The sequence below is a fragment of the Notechis scutatus genome, chromosome 1 (assembly GCF_049901735.1).
Source record: "Notechis scutatus isolate UNSWTSFEM ecotype Mainland chromosome 1, rNotScu1.2, whole genome shotgun sequence".
Lineage (NCBI taxonomy): Eukaryota > Metazoa > Chordata > Lepidosauria > Squamata > Elapidae > Notechis > Notechis scutatus.
Genome location: NC_142009.1, coordinates 24,925,706 through 24,945,345, shown reverse-complemented (window position 1 = coordinate 24,945,345; position 19,640 = coordinate 24,925,706). Strand labels below are relative to the sequence as shown.

Genomic DNA, 19,640 nt, shown 5'->3' with positions numbered 1-19,640 from the left:
TTTGGGGACCTCTGACTTAAACAAACACAATAGGTTCGAAGTTCTCTCACTTCTGTTGGCTGGAACTGGGGAATTCTGGGAGTTGAAGTCCAATGAGTCTTAACAGTTGCTAAGTTTGGAAGAAGAAAAAACCCACCCCCACCCTGATCTAAGGCTATCAGAACTGGTTACAAGAATCAAGCCCATAGATGGCACTAAAGACTTAGCATGTTCTCTTTTCTGTATGGCTTGATTCCCATCTGGTGGCCATCGGATGTTTGCATCTCAGATCTGGTCGCCCTCAGTGGGAATGCAATCCATAAACATCGCTGATGATGTTACCTAGTTTGGGTAATGAAATGTCTGCAAAAAAAAAAACCCAAACAAGATCAGCGAGAACCGAGGTCCCCTCATTTCAACCGTGAAATACAAGTATTCTCCTTTTTCAAAATATCAGTGTTGGGCTGTGTTGGAAGTTAAAACCCACCCCTCTCCTAGGAAAATGAAATATTTTAGGACACACTAAAAAGACGGAATATTTCCCCTAAAAAGAAAAGTAGAAACTCAGAGAGGCAGAAACTCAGCCCCCACCCCCCCACCTTTGCTATTGGACCATTATTCTGGCCTAGGCCAGTCTATTTTACATAACAAAGATCTATTCCAGCTAGAGCTACAATACAAATCTTTCCAAACAGCCTCCATTTTTCCAGTGTCTTTTTCCCCACTTGGAACTGAACCCAGAGGGATATTTCTTCCAACCGCTGCAAGATCTTGACTGCATTCACAACTTATAATGGGAGGATATATTCAGACAACATTGCTACTCTACCTTACCCCAGAGCCAGGATGATGGAACAGGAGTGGGTATCAGAGGGGTGTGTGTGATCATGGCCAGATCCATCTTCAGACAAGGAAATTATCTGGAAGACTGATCAGTTTTTCTCTCTTGCATACAAAGTTGTGTGAGAAAATAGGCCAGGTTTAAATACAAAGTATGTCATCTTCAACAGCAGTAGAGATATAACTTGACTGTACTGTGGGGAGGGTCAGCTATAATCTATTATCTTTAATATTGTATTCTGATTTTTTGACATGCAGTGGTTGTTCAGACAACACACTCAAACAGGTTAGTTAAATACTTAGTGCCTTATTTTCACAATATATGAAGGTTTATTGGAAGAATTATCCCTCTGGGTTCAGTTCCAAGTGGGGAAAAAGACACTGGAAAAATGGAGGCTGTTTGGAAAGATGGTTTAATGGTGGACAGGATCACATGGCTTGGAGCTCCAGAGTGAAAAGGACGATCACATGCTTCAAGATGTTGGGTGAAGGAAAAGAAGGACGGATATGCTGAGAGTGCCTGGGTTTTATACCCTCTGTTGGGATTTGAATTTGAGCTTGTATTCTGATTGGTTGTCAGACTCCCAGGGGCAACTCTGTAGGCTGTCCTGAGTCCCAGGCTTGGTTGAGCATTGCTGGATGATGATGTAATGAAAGGGCTTTGGGCAATTCCTATTATAGCTCTACCTGGAGTAGATCTTTGTTATGTAAAATAGACTGGCCTAGACCAGAGTAATGGTCCAATAGCAAAGGTGGAGGCGGGGCTTAGTTTCTGCCTCTCTGAGTTTCTACTTTTCTTTTTAGGGGAAATATTCTGCCTTTTTAGTATTTCCTAGGATATTTCATTTTTCTAGGAGAGGGGTGGGTGCTAACTTCCTACAGGTTGATTGGTGACGACCTTGGTTAGGTGTTTATCGTTTGTCGTAGTTTAATATATTGGTTTATAGTTCAAACCAGTAAATAGGCTGATTCAGCAACCAAGGTAAACATGTTGCATCAAATAACCCTTCTGTTTTCCATGGTTGGTATTTGATTTTTTAAAAAATCAGAAGAGAGTAGAATAAAAATAGGCCAAGAAAGATACTTTAAACATCAAGCAGCATGAGCCGGTGTTGCTAGCACAGCAGCATCTTTTTGCCTGAAGAGGCCTCACAGACTCAGCAGCTTGTAAAATTTGAAATAAAACACTGAAGATTCCCTTGCCCCAGATAGTTAGATTGATCATATTATGCCTTCATTTTGATCTGTTTTTTCCCCTCATACATTCAAAATAAAGGACATGAAATACATGAGCATTGCCCCTGAAAATGCCCTAGATCAACGCAAATGGAGTCGGCTTTGCCAACAACCAGACCCTGCCACAGCGCGGAAATAACGCTAGGGAGGAAGAGGATTCAATATAAGGTTAAAAAGACAGAGGATATTAAGGCTGCAACTTAGCTAAATCATTGTGACAGGCACATAATACCAGCAAATCAATAACTGATTTTGATTTAATGGCATGGAAATAACATTTATCTTGGCTCTATTAACACACACACAACCAGCTATCAATAATTGCCAAAATAATAAGTAAAACCAATCTGAGGGGGCATCTGTGGAGGGAAGGGTTAGAAAAACTGCAGGTAGTGGCCGTAATGGAAGCCTTGCTTCTTTCTGATGTTGGTTCTCTATGACGCACATAAACCAGGTGTGTGGGATTCTATTGTGTGATGGTGACTACCAATTTGACTTTTTAGGTCCTGTATTTAATTCCATTTTAATGGATATTTGAAAATGCAATAAAAAAGGAGCAGAAACATAAATAGAAGAGCAACCCCAAAAATGGAAAAGAGATTTACCAACAGTATACATGAATTTAAAAATTCCAAATAATATTAGATTAGCACTGAACATGATTTATATCAAATCAAATATTTATTACTAGCCTAATGACATATCAATTTAGCATTTTAAAGCCATTGTTAAAATCATTTAATAATTAACAAAGAAAACCAGCAAACTAATAATAATTGAGCAAAATTAACAATTAATAGGAGCTACATTAAATTCCATATCAGACTATCTTCTTGATTTTCTGGACCCATCCTATGGATGCTCCTGCATTGTGTATTAGGATGGAAATGTGTGCCAGCAACTACCAAAAGAGTTTTGCCAATGATATAAGCTAAGTGATCCTGTAAACACTTGGAATCAAAGTTCCTCTTGTATATATTCCTGACTCTGGACATGCAAGTTGGCAGCACTATGCCCAGCCTACCAGTTTCTGTAGTATAGTCAGCAATGCCTCTGCTACTGCCAATCCAACAGCAAGGATTCCCATTCTGCCTTATTGTACTCTATGACTATCATTAAGTGTCTTATCATTAAGATTCTTGATGAATGTGTCTTTTCTTTTATGTATACTGAGAGCATTTGCACCAAGACAAATTCCTTGCATGTCCAATCACACTTGGCCAATAAAGAATTCTATTCTATTCTATTCAAAGTCAGAAAGACTGTTGAAAGCATACAAAGGAAAGGAAGAAGTCATTCACTGTAATTGGGATTGGTCCCTTTGACAAAACTTATACATACAGTAGCCATCTCCAACCATATACATGGCCAACTCCCCAAATGTTCAGCAATGATAAACTCAAGCTAACACACCAAGTCAGGAAAGGCTAGTATAGAGAATCAGGAGCTCCTATATGATTAAAGTCTTATTTAAGGATATAAAAGCATTTCTATGAAGCCAAAAGGCAGGTCCTAGATATGCAGGATTGATAATATCAACCCTTTTTTTTGGGGGGGGGGATCTTAATGAATGTACATATTGTGAATGTAAATCTAAAGAAAGTTTAATTAAAGTCCTTCATTAGTGTAGCTTTTCAGTGTCAACCTTCAGAAATATGATAAGGACTAAGAAAGGGCGTATGAATATCCATGAATATATTATGGTGAAGAGGACAAGGAAATCTGTTTTACAAGGTGAACATTCAAGGAAAAGACTTGTGCAGGTCTGTTTATCTCCAATTTTCCAAGAATACATTGGTCAGTCAGTGATGTAGCAGGGAGTTGCCTCTACAAGTGCCAAGGATTAGCACATGACTGAAAAGGTGGCTACCACTCCAGTTTGCTTTCTGGAGATCTTTCCCTGAACAGAGCACCATCAACTCCAGAAGTTCTCTTCTTGAAAGAATTAAAGGCAGAGGTGCTTTTCTTGTCACTTTTGGTGATGAAGTCTGAAATCTGCCATAGTAAAAGAATTATCCAGCAGGACGTTTTAATGTAATGTACAGTGTTTTGTCCAGAAATACTCTGATTACAGGAGAAGGGAGGTGGCAGAAAACTATCAGGAGAAGAGCAGCTGAACTGTGAAAGGTAGGGATATTTTCATTGACTTCTTACTCTGAAGGATTAGAAAGTATGGAAATTAAGAAAGATGTGGTGATGGGTGAAGATGGGTGTTGCTTCTAGAATTCCACTGAAATTTCAGCAAAATCTTCCCACGGGTAATAGATTCAGACCACTGACCTGAACAAAAATTAGATATCCTTGGATACTGGTCTTCAGTTTGTAAAATGTAAAGAGGCAGTGAGACCTGCCTGCCCTAGGAATTATGAAGCATGTTTTGGGTCATGTGCTTTGAGCATTCAAGAGTTAATATAAATAGAAAGGGTGGGATACTTTGATAAAGAGATTATGAGCAGATGTGGTCTATGTGAGTGTTGGTTTTTTTTGTCATCTCGGAACCCCTTGGAAGGTACCTTCTTCAACTTCCACTCCTCATGTTACAACAAAACAGCAATTACAACACCCCAACCTTCTTGGCACCCGGGACCAGTTTCATGGAAGACAATTTTTTCACGGACTAAGGGTTTACTTTCACTCACTCACCTACCACTCACCTCCAGCTGTGTGGCCTGGTTTCTAACAGATTATGGACCAGTACATGTTCCATGGCCCAGGACTGAGAACGCCTGCAATAAAATATTGAATAACAATTTTCCTTCTTGATATTTTGTTCTTATTATTTTGAAATTGGTCACACTTATTTTCAATTCAGTTTGTTCCAAGAACTGATTTCAACGCCAGTGCTTCTTGTGTACCAAGGTTTCATAAATAGAAACATTTATGTGTGGGTGGGTGGGGAGAAATCTATAGAGAGCAAATGTAATACAAACAGCTTCCAAATATGATTGTATTTTGGTGCAAAGGACACATGCACAATTCACAGAACTGAATTTGGTCATCAACAAAATGTACAAAATTTAAAACATTACCTCCTTCCAGTACCTGATATATCTGTTACGCAAATGTACCTTATTCTTCTCCCATATGCTTTTCTGGACATTTATACTCCCAGATCATTTATATTTTGGGCTGTAATGTAAATATCCTAAATCAATCGTACATTTATCAACAATATAAGAAAAACCTATGCCATTACAGGTAGTCCTCGAATTACAACTGTTCATTTAGTTACAATGGCACTGAAAATAGTGACTTATGACATTTTTCACACTTTGACCATTGCAACAGCCCAATGGTCACATGATTTACATTCAGATGCTTGACAACTGACTCATATTTATGACAGTTGCAGTGTTCAAGAGTCATTTTGCGACCTTCTGACAAACAAAGTCAATGGAGAAGCCAGATTCACTTAACAAGCATTACTAATTTAACAACTGCAGTGATTTGCTTAACATATGTGGCAAGAAAAGTCATAAAATGGGACAAATTCACTTAACAACTGAAATTTTGGGCTCAGTTGTGGTCATAAGGTGAGGACTATTGGTATTTTATCAACTCTATAGCAGAATCTCTCAGAATACTTAGGCATTACTCTTTAGCAACTAGCAGTAGCTGATGAGCCCCCAAAATAATTATTTTAATGTTTCCAAAATGAAGTAGCAAAGGAGGGCAGAAGTTGTTTTGTTACTCTTAATACTATGGAATAGCAGTTACCTGAATGTTACACTTTCAGCTTTCTTCCTCCCAAAACCTGTGACATCCAGAAGTTCTCAAAGTTCCTTAAACTTAGTTTATTACTTTCCTCAGTGTATGTTCCAGGGTACCTTTTTCTTCCTGTGCCTTAAGATTGTATTAATCTCTTTATCCTTCTTTTATTGCCTATTGCAGGAGATAAGAAGGAAGAGCTACTCTTATCTTCTCCTGAGCTGCATCCTACATCTGGTGTCTATTCCTTCTGGCCATTCATCTTCCAGGATTAAGCCAAGGAAAGAAGACGTAAATCAGCCAAATGGCCCGGAAATTGAGCATTGAGCAACTTGAGGACCAGTTGATATGCCCCATTTGCTTAGAGTTCTTCAAAGAGCCCTTGATGCTACAATGTGGACACTCTTACTGCAAGTCCTGTGTAATATCTCTCTCAGATGATCTGGAGAAGCAGTTCCTTTGCCCAGTATGCCGAAAGGCTGTGGACTATAGCAGATCACCACCCAATGTCAACTTGGCTCACATCATTGAGTTAATTCATACCATAGGCAACTCAGAGGATAACGAAAAGTCTTGCCCTGACCACCACAATCCTCTCAGCCTTTTCTGTGAGCAAGACCAGGAAGTGATTTGTGGCCTCTGTGGCACCATTGGCACCCATCAGCAGCATAAAGTCATGCCCATCTCCACTGTCTACAGCAGGATGAAGGCAGGTGCTTGGGATGTGTATGTATGTGTATGACTGCACGGATGAAGTGAGGGCTTAGACCAGGGCTGTCAAACTTGCGGCCCGCGGGCCAGATGTGTCACATGCTGGCCACGGCCACGCCCGGTTTAGCGAAGGGGGAAAAAGTCCCGATATGTCATTTGACGATGCCCTGACAATGCGAGTTTGACACCCCTGGCTAGACCATAGGCAGAACCAAGACGGCTGGCAATTTTGGGAGGGCCACCTTGTGTCTCTTGATTCGTGGATTAGGTAAATCTTGGTGTGATCCAAACAAAGAACTTTTCACATATTTAAGGGAAAGTTCTTTGTAAAATTAACGGAGCACGTGAATTCTAGTGGGGAAAAAACTGGTGTAGCTATTATGAGGCAGAAATCTATACTTTCCCTAACAGAATTTTTGTACCTCTCTCCTCACACCATATATCCCAAGTCCCTCTCTGTGTGGGTAATGTTTTCATAGGCTGGGAAATTATGTAAGTGTAAGGATCATGGGTGATAGTACCCTGTGATCAAGGGCAGCAATAGAAAACAATGGATAACACTGTTACAATGAGGGTGATTCACAGAAATACAAAAACTAGGTACAACACTCCCAGTGCCTATGAGTGCCTGATACTGAATGAGATAAGAGATAAAACTTCCTTTCTTTTAAATGTAAGCTATGAAAAAGGAGCCACTGAATCAGATTAAACACTCCCTTGCGGAATTCATTTTCTATAATAAGGCATTATAGTTTCATGGGAGAAAGATTACTTGTGCATATTTGAATATTAAATATACCCCAAATCCTGCATATCCAGTTTGAAGGATCTAATGACCCTAGACTGAGTGAATCTCTGGGGATTTGATGATAGTCATTAATATAGATAACTCAAAATCTTAGTGGAAGGTTACTTCATGTGATCACTTTTTCAAATCTGAATGTCTCCTAATAGCTACCGTAACTGAGTAGTCACATTTCTTTTGGCCTTCCTTGTGAGCTTTAAGAAGTATTTGGCGGTCATCATTGAAAAATATACATTAAAATGGATAAACTTAGTTTTGTTTTCCTTACATCCTTTCCCCACCAGTTTAGCTAATGCAATTCTGCTTTTTCAGGAGGAACTCTCCATGTTGATAACAGATGTACAACAGCAGAAGAAAAGCCTTGATGAACATGTCAGCAAATTGATGAATAACAAAACTCGCATTACGGTGAGCATAGACAGGCAGATCACATTATGCCAGTGACTTTCTTGGCTGCTTTTATTCCATCCAACTTGTACGCATAATTGTGGTGTAATAGTATTATGAGTTGTTGTTTTTTCTTTGTACATTTGTGACTGATTCCCAGATCGGTCTGGACAATTGTCTGGCCAAGTCCTTGCAGTTTTCTTGGGAAGGATTCTCAGTAGTGGCTCGCCATTCCTTTCTTCCTAGGGCTAAGAGAAAGTGGTTGTACAAAGTCACCCAGCTGGCTTTGTGCCCAAGGCAAGGTTAGAATTCATGGCCTCCCAGTTTCTAGTCTGATGCCTTAACCACCATGCCTAACTGGCTCATAACACTATTACAATAAATAAGCACAATGAAGGGAAGGTATGGGTCTTTAGATATATTTTACAATAAATTTTAGTTTTCTAGTGATTATCTGCTATATATTCTTGAGTGTTTGGGGATGAGTAAGGTACCCTTGGCAGTTGTGTTTACCTCAATTAAGAGGGGTGAATCTTGCTAAAGTTTCAAATGCGAAATTACCTGACCTTTTTCAGTTGCTTCATTACTTAGACCAGGGTGTCCAACCTTGGCACTTAGGCAACTTTAGAGCCACCTGGCTGAGGAATTCTGGGAGTTGAAGTCCACAGGTCTTAAAGTTGCCAATGTTGGAGACCCTGACTTAGACCAGCAGTCCCAACCTTTCCGGCTCTGCAGACTGGCGCTGCCAGTGATGGTGTAGTGGCAAGGGGATGGTTTCAAGCACATGCACACCACTTGCACAAATGCAGCTTCATGCACTCACCTGCCGTTTGCAAGGCCCGGTTCCCGATAAGCCACAGCCTGCTACCTGGCCACAGTTTGGCTGGGAAACCCTGACTTAGACAGTAGCCAATTTGGTATAGCAAAGCTGGCTGAGGAATTCTGGGAGTTGAAGTCCACAAGTCTTAAAAGTTGCCAAGGTTGGAGACCCTTGATATAGTGGATAAAACATCAAGCTAGAACCTGGGAGACTATGAGTTCTAGTTTTGTCTTAAGTATAAAGCCACCTGTGTGACCTTGGCTAGTCATACTTTCTTAGCTTAGGAAGCAGGCAATGGCAAACCACTTATGAAATGTTACCAATAAAATTGTAGAGCTTTGCCCAGGCAATCACCAGCCAACCCCCACTATACTTAACTGCTCATTTTAGATTTTTGACATAAACCACCCCAAATCCCCAAACAAATCATGGTAGAATGACCCTTATGTATATCCAGCACTTTACTAAATTCTGAAAATTATCTTCCTATTCCTAATACTTCCAGGGGAGAAAAACAACCCTAAATCTTTGTGGAATAATATTCAATATGATTCAATACATATTGTCTTTTTTCTTTAGTTCCTACACTCAGCTAAATCTCAGGGCTGAATATACTACAATGGTTTCAAACTAATTAAGTAACAGAAAAAGCCAAAACATTCAGGTGAAAAAAGGAATAATTTAGTTTAGTAAGTTGATCAGCATCTTTGCCAACAGCATTCTAGATAGACTTAAAAGAAAACATCTCCCAGGAAATTAACTCACAATAAAGTCACCCTTGGAATTCTTTTCAAAGAAAAGCATCTGACATTTATTGTCAATATTGATTTTGTAGGATTAGTGGCAGTAGCTAGGTGTTTTTCAGTTCCTAATCTTGCTCTTGAGGACATTATGTCACATCTGAAAAATTCTAAATAAGTGCACTACCAACTACTATAGACATAGAATGCCCAATCAGGTAGTCATGTTACTTGTCACAAAAACTCCCTGGAAATAGCCATCTGAATTATATTACTCAATGGAGAGGATTCCAACAGCAATTCAGTAGAATAAAATAGCTAAATTGCTACATATTACATTTCATCCAACAGGCAATATCTGAAAATGATTAAGTGCCCTCACATAGTCCCAAGAAATTCTGATGAGTAATCTGTATTGAAGTAAAGAAGTCAATATTTAGAAACTCTATATTTAGAAACAGTACTCAAATCTTTTTACATGTTTCTTGTTCCCACCTCTATGAAAGTAACTACTTAGTGATGGTTTCTGTCTCTTTTTTTGCTTATAGTCAGATGCGCTATTGTGTTGCCTTTCACTGATGAATGAGAACGCTTCTAATATAGGTAGTCCTTAACGGACCCCCTCCAAAGTTGGAACGACCCAGTTCCAAAGTTCCAATGGCTGGCCCATTCACAGTCACATGACCTGGTGCTCAGAAAGCAGCCTGCATTTATGGCCATTTGCAGCATCTTGCAGTCACATGACATTTTACTACAGTATGTTTTTCCCAAAAAAAACTGGCATTTGCTTCACGTTTTTGGCAAAAACAGCCCATAGCAAACAATGGGTTCAATTTATGACCATAGCATTCACTTTGTGACTGCAATGCTCAGTTTACAACTGCAGCATTTGCTTAACAATCACTGCAAAAAAATTCATAAAATTGGTTCAACCACATGGGTGATCCATTTTACGATTGTCATGGGCAGGCGACATTATAGTTAAAAGTTGAGAACTACCTGTACATGCAATCTACCTCTTTCATTCTTTTCTATCACTAGTTACTTGTCATTAATTCAATTTGTTTACTGAATTTACTGTTTGTTTACCAACAATATGGCTCCCCCAATAGGAAATCCCAGCATGTTTTATAGGCATAAAATGAAATTAAGCCCCTCCCCCCAAATTAAGGCCAATATTAAACATGCGAAATGGGGGGGAATGGTGGAGGGGGGTTGCCATTAGGAAGTACTTTTGTTGCATACCTGGATATGGTGCTGCCTGCATTGATCTCGGTGTTGGTGGGGCACTTCGTATCGGGAGACCTTCCACCCCCGTTGCTTTCCCTTCTCCCCATGTTGCCGCAGCATTTAGAGTAACGCTGTGGCGTTTGGAGTAGCTACGCGGCATTTGGTGCAGCCACGCGTGGCCAGCCAGGGCTCCTCCCTGCAACCGGAGCCCGGCGGAGACACTCGGCTTCAGCACTCCTGTCGCCGCCTTCCCGGGCATCGTTCGAAGGCACAGCCCATTCTTTTAAAAACGATGCCCTACTATGACAAAGCCTCCCCTGCCTGAGAGGGCAGCCCAACCCCACGTGGGGAGGTGAATCTCCCGGGGCCGCAGCGCAGGATCGGCCCACCCCAGGAGAAGCGCCCAGCCGCCATCCCTGCCTGGCGCCGGGCAGAGCGTGAAGAGCTTCGCCTGGGGCGCCCAGCGCAGCTGACAGGCGGGCCCTCTTGCCCGGCGGCAGAGCTCTCGCCAAGGCAGCAAGTGCCTCCCTGCTGGGCCCTCCGCTCATCCTGCCAGTGCTGCGCCGGAGCTGGGCGGGCCGCGGCCGGAGCTGGGCGGGGCCGGAGCTGGGCGGGCTGGGCAGAGATGGGAAGCGAGCCGCGGGTGCACGTCTGCCTGCCAAGCGAAAGAGCCGGGCCGACCCGAGGTTGGCTTCCCAGGTCCCTCCAGCCAGAACCCGAAGGGGCCACCGGGAGAGGCTGCCCGAGGCAGTGATAGTGCCCACCCGTCCGCGGACAGGGAGGCGAGGCAATGGCAGCGCTGCTTCCCTGGCCGGCAGGTCCGGCGGAGAGAGCTCGAAGCCGCCCGTCCTTTCCACCCCTTGCCCAGCCCGTCCCCGTCCCCATGCATCTCCAAATGCGCCGGCAGCTCCAAACGCTGCAGCGGCACGGGCATCGGGCAGAGGTGCTCACTTGGCGGAGCTCAGCTCGGAGGAGGATGCGGCACAGGCCGTTGCCTTGCCTCCCTGTCCACGGATGGGTGGGTGCTATCCCTGCATCAGGCGGCCTCTCCCGGTGGCCCCTTCGGGGTCGGGCTGGAGGGATTTGGGAAGGAAGCCAAGCTCAGGTCGGCCCAGCTCTTTTGCTTGGCAGGTGGGCGCGCACCCACGGCTTGCTTTCCCGGCTCTGCCCAGCTCGACCCTGGTGGGAAGAGCAGAGGGCCCAGTGGGAAAGCGCTCGCTGCCTTGGCGAGAGCTCCGCCACCGGGCAGGAGAACCCGCCAATCAGCTGCGCTGGGGGCCCAGGCGAAGCTCTTTGCGCTCTGCCCGGCACCAGGCAGGGATGGCGGATGGGCACTTCTCCTGGGGTGGGCCGATCCTGCGCTGCGGCCCCGGGAGATTCGCCTCCCCACGTGGGGTTGGGCTGCCCTCTCGGGCAGGGGAGGCTTTGTCGTAGTAGGGCGTCGTTTTTAAAAGAATGGGTTTTGCCTTCGAGCGATGCCCGGGAAGACAGCGACAGGAGCGCCTGAAGCTGAGTGTCTCTGCCGGGCTCCGGTTGCAGGGAGGAGGCCTGGCCGGCCCCGCGTGGCTGTGCCAAATGCCGCATGGCTGCTCCAAACGCCGCGGCGTTGCTCTAAACGCCGCGGCAGCATGGGGAGAGGGAAAGCAACGGTGGCGGAAGGTCTCCCGATACAAAGTGCCCCACCAACACCGAGGTCAACATCCAAGCCGTCACCGCCTGCCCGCCCAAGGATGCAAGGGGGAGGAAATTAAGTCACCCCCCAAAAAGACGGCCTAGCCGTTTTTTCAGGGGTCAAAAAAAAATAAGGCCTGGCCTTATTTTGTGAGAAACACGGTATTACTAATTTAATAATAGTTTGTTTAATAAATCACTGTTTGCATAATTCACCAACTGATAAATCTTGTGTTAAAAATAGTAGTTGAGTTCCCAAAATATGCTAGGTCAAAAATTAACCAGCCGCATTATGGTTTATACTGCAATATTTGTACTCAGTAAGAGAGTATTCACTAATAGGAAAATACTAGGTGGTGTTCGCATCCAGACTTTTCTGGCCAAAAGATTAGCTCATTAGCTCATTCTTAATGCAAACTGTATAGAATAAGATAAGCAGTTTAGGCTGCATGGAAAAAGGAACACAAATTGTTCCTGTAAGGAATTACAAATCCAATCTAGTCCCATAATGCAATTAATCATTGTTGAGGGGAGGAGGAATATTAGACAGGTATGTAAAAGAGGGAAATAATACTATATCAAATTCTTTAGTGCGCAAACTGAACTTATTTCAGGATTAATGTATCTCATGCTGGTGAGACATGAACAACTGACATAAAGATTGTGTCATATTTCTGTCCATTAGTTATCATTACTGATAGCTGCAAAGCAATTGACTCCTGAGATAAGATTGGAGGCAGGAGTGGCTGACAGCATTAGAGATTACATTGAGATGGTCATCAGATTTCTCACATTTTAGTATTAGAATATAAAACTATTATTATAGCAATACCAGTTGCTCTGGTGATGCTTGTGATATTTTGTCCCATGCAGAATGAATCTGATATCTTCAAGGAGGTAGTCCGAAAGCAGTTCCAGGATCTGCATAGGTATATTGATGAAGAGAAGGCCAAATTCCTGGGGCAGATAGAAAGGAAAACAACCGGTATCATTGCCTCTATTGAGGTTCAGGTGAGGCAGAGAGCAGACACTCTTCAGAAGCTAAAGGAGCTGGAGAACTCCCTGGAGAAATTCAACAATGAAGACCAGCTGGATTTCATACAGGTATGGTTGTCTATCTGCTTGCTATAAATAACCAGGGACATGTTAAGATGTGCTGCCAGCAGCAGAAAATCAAAATTGCTCAGGATGCTTACTCAGAAGTAAGAAGCAGACCGAAAGAAGCCTACTGGAAGCTGAGGAACCTAGAGAGATTTAGCAATTTGCACCTATTAACAGTCCAAATTTGCCTCATAGTTTGTTGGCGCATAAAGGCCTAGGCATATGGAAGAATAGTGTTGCCTATTAGGAGATTAAATCTTTGGATCATTGAACTACAGTACAGGTAGTCCTCGAATTGTAACAGTTCGTTTAATGACCATTTGGAGTTGTAACGATACTGTAAAAAGTGATTTACGACCATTTTTCATACTTACGTTCATTGCAGCGTCCCCATGGTCACATGATCAAAATTCAAACTGTGTCCCAAGGTCATGTGATTCCCTTTTGCAACCTGCTGACAAGCAAAGCCAATGGGGAAGTCAGATTCATTTAAAAACTGTGTTACTAACTTAACAACAGCAGTGATTCATTTAACAAATATGACAAGAAATGTGATAAAATGGGGCAAAACTCACTTAACAAATTTTTCACTTAGCAACATAAATTTTGGGCTCACTTGTGGTTGTAAGTCGAGGACTACCTGCACTCTCCCTACAATGAAGGCCCTAGAAGCAGAGCAGCGATGCAGAGTAGGCAAGCTTACATCATACACATCACACAGATTAAGGATAGGATTTCTCATTTTCCTCAGGTTTGGTGGAAAATTTGGAAGGTTTGTTTTTTTATACTTTATGCGAACCCTATTTTAAGTTTTCATATATTTCCTTCTTCAAAATGGCAGAGAACTCTTTGGGCGATTATGGTTAGAGCAGTCAGTTATAGCTGATATTAAAAAAGGTTGTCCACCCTTGATCTAATGGTAGGCATAATTCCAGAGAGTCATGAAAGTTTGAGGTGCTTCTTTACAGCCCACATGTACATGTATGTACATGAAGTGTACATACACCCAACAGGACAGACACAGACTTCAGAGATAATTAGAACTGCAGAAAAAACAATTACTACCAACCTGCCTTCCATCGAGGACCTGTAATCTGCACGAGTCAAGAAGAGGGCTGTGAAAACATTTACAGACCCCTCACATCCCGGACATAAACTGTTTCAACTCCTTCCCTCAAAACGACGCTATAGAGCACTGCACACCAGAACAACTAGACACAAAGAGACTTTTTTCCCCGAACACCATCACTCTGCTAAACAAATAATTCTCTCAACACTGTCCAACTATTTACAAAGTCTGCACTACTATTACTGTTAACCTTCTCATCACTCCTTATCACCCAGCCCTTCCCACTTGTGACTATATGACTGTAACTTTGTTGCTTGTATCCTTACGATCTATATTGATGGTTTCCTAGTATGATTTGATTGCTTATTGTACCCTATGACTCTTATTAAGTGTTGTACCTTATGATTCTTGACTCTTGATGAATGTATTTGCACCAAGACAAATTCCTTGTGTGTCCAATCACACTTGGCCAATAAAGAATTCTATTCTAAATAAGGGCCTGTAATTCTGTTGCAATTAAGGAATGCATACAGTAAGTATACAAGAATTCCAAAGTTTACAGGAGTAAATATGGATTCCAACTGCTCAGATAACTCAATAATCCCATTCATTTTCTCCCATCTTCCTCCCCTCCAGAGTCTTTAGTATATATTTAAATAGCACAAGTGCACTAAATCTGTCTATATCTATCTCTTTACAGAAATATAGATCTCTTCCCACCAGGTATGTAAAATAAAAATGTATGAAAGAGAAACAAAACACTGTCATTCTAAGATGTGTTATAAAAAACATGCCTTTACAGAAAAAGTGTCAAGGAAGAGTTGAGCAGATACATTTTAACTTTTTCAAAATTCTTATTAAGAAGCATGGTAACAGAATTCATTCTTTTATAAAATCAAAATATGTGTACAATATTCCATTTTCTCAGCAAAGAATACTGAGACATGTTTCAGCAATTCCAATGTCCTGAAGCATATTTACTCAAAAAGAAAACTGTGCCATGTTCACCAAAATTTGGTGAGACAGATATGCAATGGATTGCAAGCTCCTGCAAAGTTGATGGCTTGTGAAATTATGAGAATTTGAAGAAGCCCTAATATTAATTTCCAGCCCTAAACTCCTTAATTCCAGAGCATATGGCTTCCAGACAAAGTGATTTTATGAAGTAATCTTTAGGCTTCAAGAATGGAGAAATATTTCCCAGATCTTCTAAACAGGATTCTTGAGATATGTGCTTTCTGTCTTCAAAATTATATATTGTCAGTGAACGTTCTCATACATATATACCTTCTTGTGGAAAGATAAAGTAATTACTTTTATGTTCTGAGTTCTTGCTCAGAATTTTCAGTCCCATCAATTAAGATAGGAATTGAATATTTTAAAAGATGATTTATGAAGTATTTGAGATTAGGGAAAATATTAATGGAAATTAATACATATCCAGGTCTGAACTTCCCTATCAGCACCCAGTTGAAGGCTTATACAGTGCGGTTTCTTTTAAGCCTGACTTCCACCAAGAGGATGTAAAGATGATGGTGTGGAAGCGTCTGCTCCGTAAAATCCTTCCAGGTATGGCTGCTGCTGGAGGAGAGGAAGAGGGGAGGCTGTTTCAGGACCACTTCCACATACAGTACTTAAATGAACTTGTGAATCTGTGTCTTCATCATGCATTACTGCTTTTCAGGTATCAAGAGAAATGGGGTTGAGACTGAAAAGCTAGCAAATGGCAATGAGAGTGCTGACGATTTTGAAAAACTAGCTCTATACCGGTGCTTTGCTACAAAATGTGCCTCTGCCTACCAATATCCATCCGTATTCATCTGGCTTGCTTCCTGTCAGTGTGTGAGAGAGTTAAGGGCTGTTTGGAAACTGAAACACGGAAACTGAAACAGTATTTGCTGTGTAAGCAAGGAGACAGCAAGGAGCCTAGGCATGGCTTAGCTCAACTGTACTGTACTAAAGCTAGTTGCTGCTGTGAAACTAAAACTGAAACTCCTCTGCTTGTGTTTTGCATTTGGAACAGATTTCTTTTCAGGTGGGGAGGGGGAGTAGAACTCCTTAGCATCAAAGCGTGTTAATAATAATATACAAAATACTAATGCTCTGATGGCCATTTCGAAAAATCCTTTCTTAGTGAACACCTAGAAGCCAAGAGAAACATGCATGCCAAATTTCAAGTTTGTAGGCTTTACGGTTCTGGAGATTTTGTGATGATGTGTGAATGGTATTTTGCTTATATATATATAGATTGAATTCTATTCTATTCTATTCTATTCTAATTTTCTATTCTATTCTCTATTCTATTCTATTTTGTTCTATTCTATTCTGTTCATATAAAGGAGGCTTGATCACCTCAGCTGATTTTTCTGAATATTATGCAAAGTTCCTCAAAGAACTTTGATTTTTACCCCTTCTCATAGCTCCAGAAACACTGAAGCTGGACCCAATGAGTGCTCACCCTATGCTTGAGTTGTCCAAGGAGAATACCATGGTGAAATATGGCCAGTTCTTCCAACGGCGAGACAGCAATCCTGACCGCTTTGACTACAGCAATTGTATCCTGGCTAATAAGGGCTTCTCCTGGGGAAAGCATTACTGGGAGATTATTGTGGGCTCCAAGAGTCACTGGCGCCTGGGCATCATCAAGGGCACAGTCAACCGCAAAGGCAAACTGAGTAAGAGTCCAGAAAATGGGGTGTGGCTAATTGGCTTAAAAGAGGGCAAAGTATATGAGGCCTTCAATACCAGCAGACTGGTTTTGCCGATTTCAGTCCGACCCCAACGAATTGGGGTCTATCTGCACTATGAGAAGGGAGAACTAACCTTCTACAATGCTGACAGCCCAGATGAGCTGATACCAATCTATACTTTCCAAGCAGATTTCCAAGGCAAGCTATATCCCATTTTGGACATGTGTTGGCATGAGCGGGGTATTCATAACAACTTACCCATTATAATACCTACTTCCAAAATGCTGCAGACTGAGGATGAGTGCACCAACACTGATGAGCCCACCAAGTTATAATAGGAAGTTTCCATTTGCTACTATTGTGTCAAGTTACTGGGTAAGCTCCAGACTGTCTTTATGGCAGCAATAAATTCAAACCAAATTGAATATAACTCATTCAATGCAAAGAAATTTAGATACCTGCTTCAGGACTCTGTTGTGTTTTTTTTAACGCACCTATGTAAGGGCCTCCTGGCTTTAAGGGGTCAAATCAAGACTACATATAAAGCAACAGACCTTTATGCCAAAGCTGTACTCCATGCCAAAGTGTAGAATCTCAATGACATCTATTGTTTAAAGATAGTTAAGTCCAAAAGGATAGTTTAGTCCAAAATTTCAGGAGCTCTGTTGAAATGAACAGTATTGTTTCCATTGTTTTCAGTGGGTTTTTGCAGAATAATTTCCTTGTGATTCATTGTCTGTGGCCTGTGGAGGATTTCCTAGGATTTCATTCTAGGAAATAGTGCTCAGAATCTATTGCTTGGAACAAACACCTCAATTTGCCTCTAGGCTGCTTCTGGGAAGGGCTGCTTCTAGGCTGCTTCTGCTAGGCAACTGATTTCAAAGGCCCACTTTTTCCCTTCTTTCTGCTTTTCAGTCTTCTTTTTTTCCTCCATTGTTACCCATTTTAACAAGTTTTACAAATCTGAAAGGCTAGATATGTTGGATTTTCTAGACAGCACTCATTATTTAAATTAAAAAGCCCTAATTAATATTTCTATTCTAGAGTTTCAAGTAAGACCACAATGAATGCAGTAAGTAAATATTTCACCAAGATTGTAAAAAAAAAAACCTGCAAGCCAATACTTAGCACTATCACTATGCAAATATAACTAAAAGGTTGAGGTATTCATTAATTTCTATCTGTACATATTAATGTGTTAAATTAGTTTACTGTGAAGATTTTTTTTCAATTTTAGCAACTGCTTATTATGTCTCACCTCTTCTCTTTGTTATTTGCTTTTAGTGGTTTAAAAGCCAAAACTTTTAAAAATCTTTTATACTGAATAAAGTGATTTTACAATCTTTTTACTGTAAGAAATATACTTTCATGGTTTGCAATACAAAATTAGAAATTATAGTTTTATTACAAGTTGTTTTAAGGCCCTCTTCTGGGTTTTCTATACTGTGAACACACGTACATTCCCATCTTGCTGCTCCCTTTCAAGGTAAGAAAGTGTAGAGCAGGTGTAAGACTATAAACAAAGTAAAAGTATCAGATCCCAAAAAGGATAAGTTTAGCTACATCTACTTTATGCCAACAAATTTTCCCCTTATGCACATTTATTTGAAAATTACACAATTTTCCCCAAATTCATCTCGGAATGTTCCATTACATTTATTATAATGACATGCAACAATTACCAAAAAATCCTGCTTTCAGACATACGCACAGCAACTTTTTTTTGGTGCTTTTGAGTCAGTTTTAGACTCCTGGTGACTGCTTGGACCAGTCTCTAAATTTTCTTGGCAAAGTTTCAAAAGCGGTTTACCACTGCATCCTTTTAGGGCTGGGAGCGTGTAGCTCATGGGTGTCAAACTTGCCACGTCACATTCATTGCCGTCCCATAATGTATTGTGTTTTACCCTTCTCAGAGCTGGGGTGGGCGTGGCCTCACTTGATGCATCCGGCCTTCGGGCCGTCAGTTTGACACCCCTGCCACTGTAGCTGGTCCACAAGGTCTTGCTAACTTTGCTTTAGGTGGGATTAGAAATCAGTCTCCTGGTTTCTAGCCTGGGATCTTAACTACATACTATACCACACTGACTCTCCACAACAGTCTAAATATCAATTCATGCTTTCTGTCATATCAGTTCTTAGAATATACAATCCATAATAGACTTACAAAGGATCAACAGCTCTATCCGGTCTCAAAGTGCTGCTTTTCAGACAAAATAGTTCTCTAACTCACCTGGCCCACTTTATTTTGTGCTACAAAGCAGAAAAAGAGAAAGAAGCTATATTGATTATGAAGGAGAAAGGCTCAAAATCCATTTGAAACAACGTATTAGCCTCACTGAAGCCAAGAATACAAAACACAACCTTTGGAGTTTGAAAAACCTCTTCAAGGTTATTTTCAAAAGCACAAGAAAGCAAAGACAAGGAAGATGGAATATATGCCATGTGCTAATGCGGAAGTAAATGTGTAAAATGTCAAGAGATAGAGGTGAGTTGGCTGCATTAAAGAGCCATGTTGGCAAAGTGGTTAGAATATACAGTACTGCAGGGCTAACTCAGTACTCGCTCCAGGAGTTTGATTCTGACCTGCGCCAAGTTGACTGATCCTTCCATCCTTCCAAGGTCGAGACAATGAGGACCCAGATTGTTGGAGGCA

The 19,640-nt window shown here is 41.5% G+C and overlaps 1 protein-coding gene across 1 annotated transcript; it reads left to right on the top strand.

Annotated features, from left to right (window-relative positions):
- Positions 1 to 3,991: 3,991 nt before the first annotated feature.
- TRIM50 (tripartite motif containing 50) lies at positions 3,992 to 18,144 on the top strand. Its single transcript, XM_026671653.2, has 7 exons — positions 3,992 to 4,182; positions 5,947 to 6,472; positions 7,592 to 7,687; positions 13,001 to 13,231; positions 14,998 to 15,020; positions 15,742 to 15,866; positions 16,718 to 18,144. The coding sequence occupies exons 2-7, from the start codon at positions 6,068 to 6,070 to the stop codon at positions 17,320 to 17,322; spliced, it is 1,485 nt and encodes a 494-aa protein (XP_026527438.1). The 5' UTR covers positions 3,992 to 4,182; positions 5,947 to 6,067; the 3' UTR covers positions 17,323 to 18,144.
- Positions 18,145 to 19,640: the final 1,496 nt, after the last annotated feature.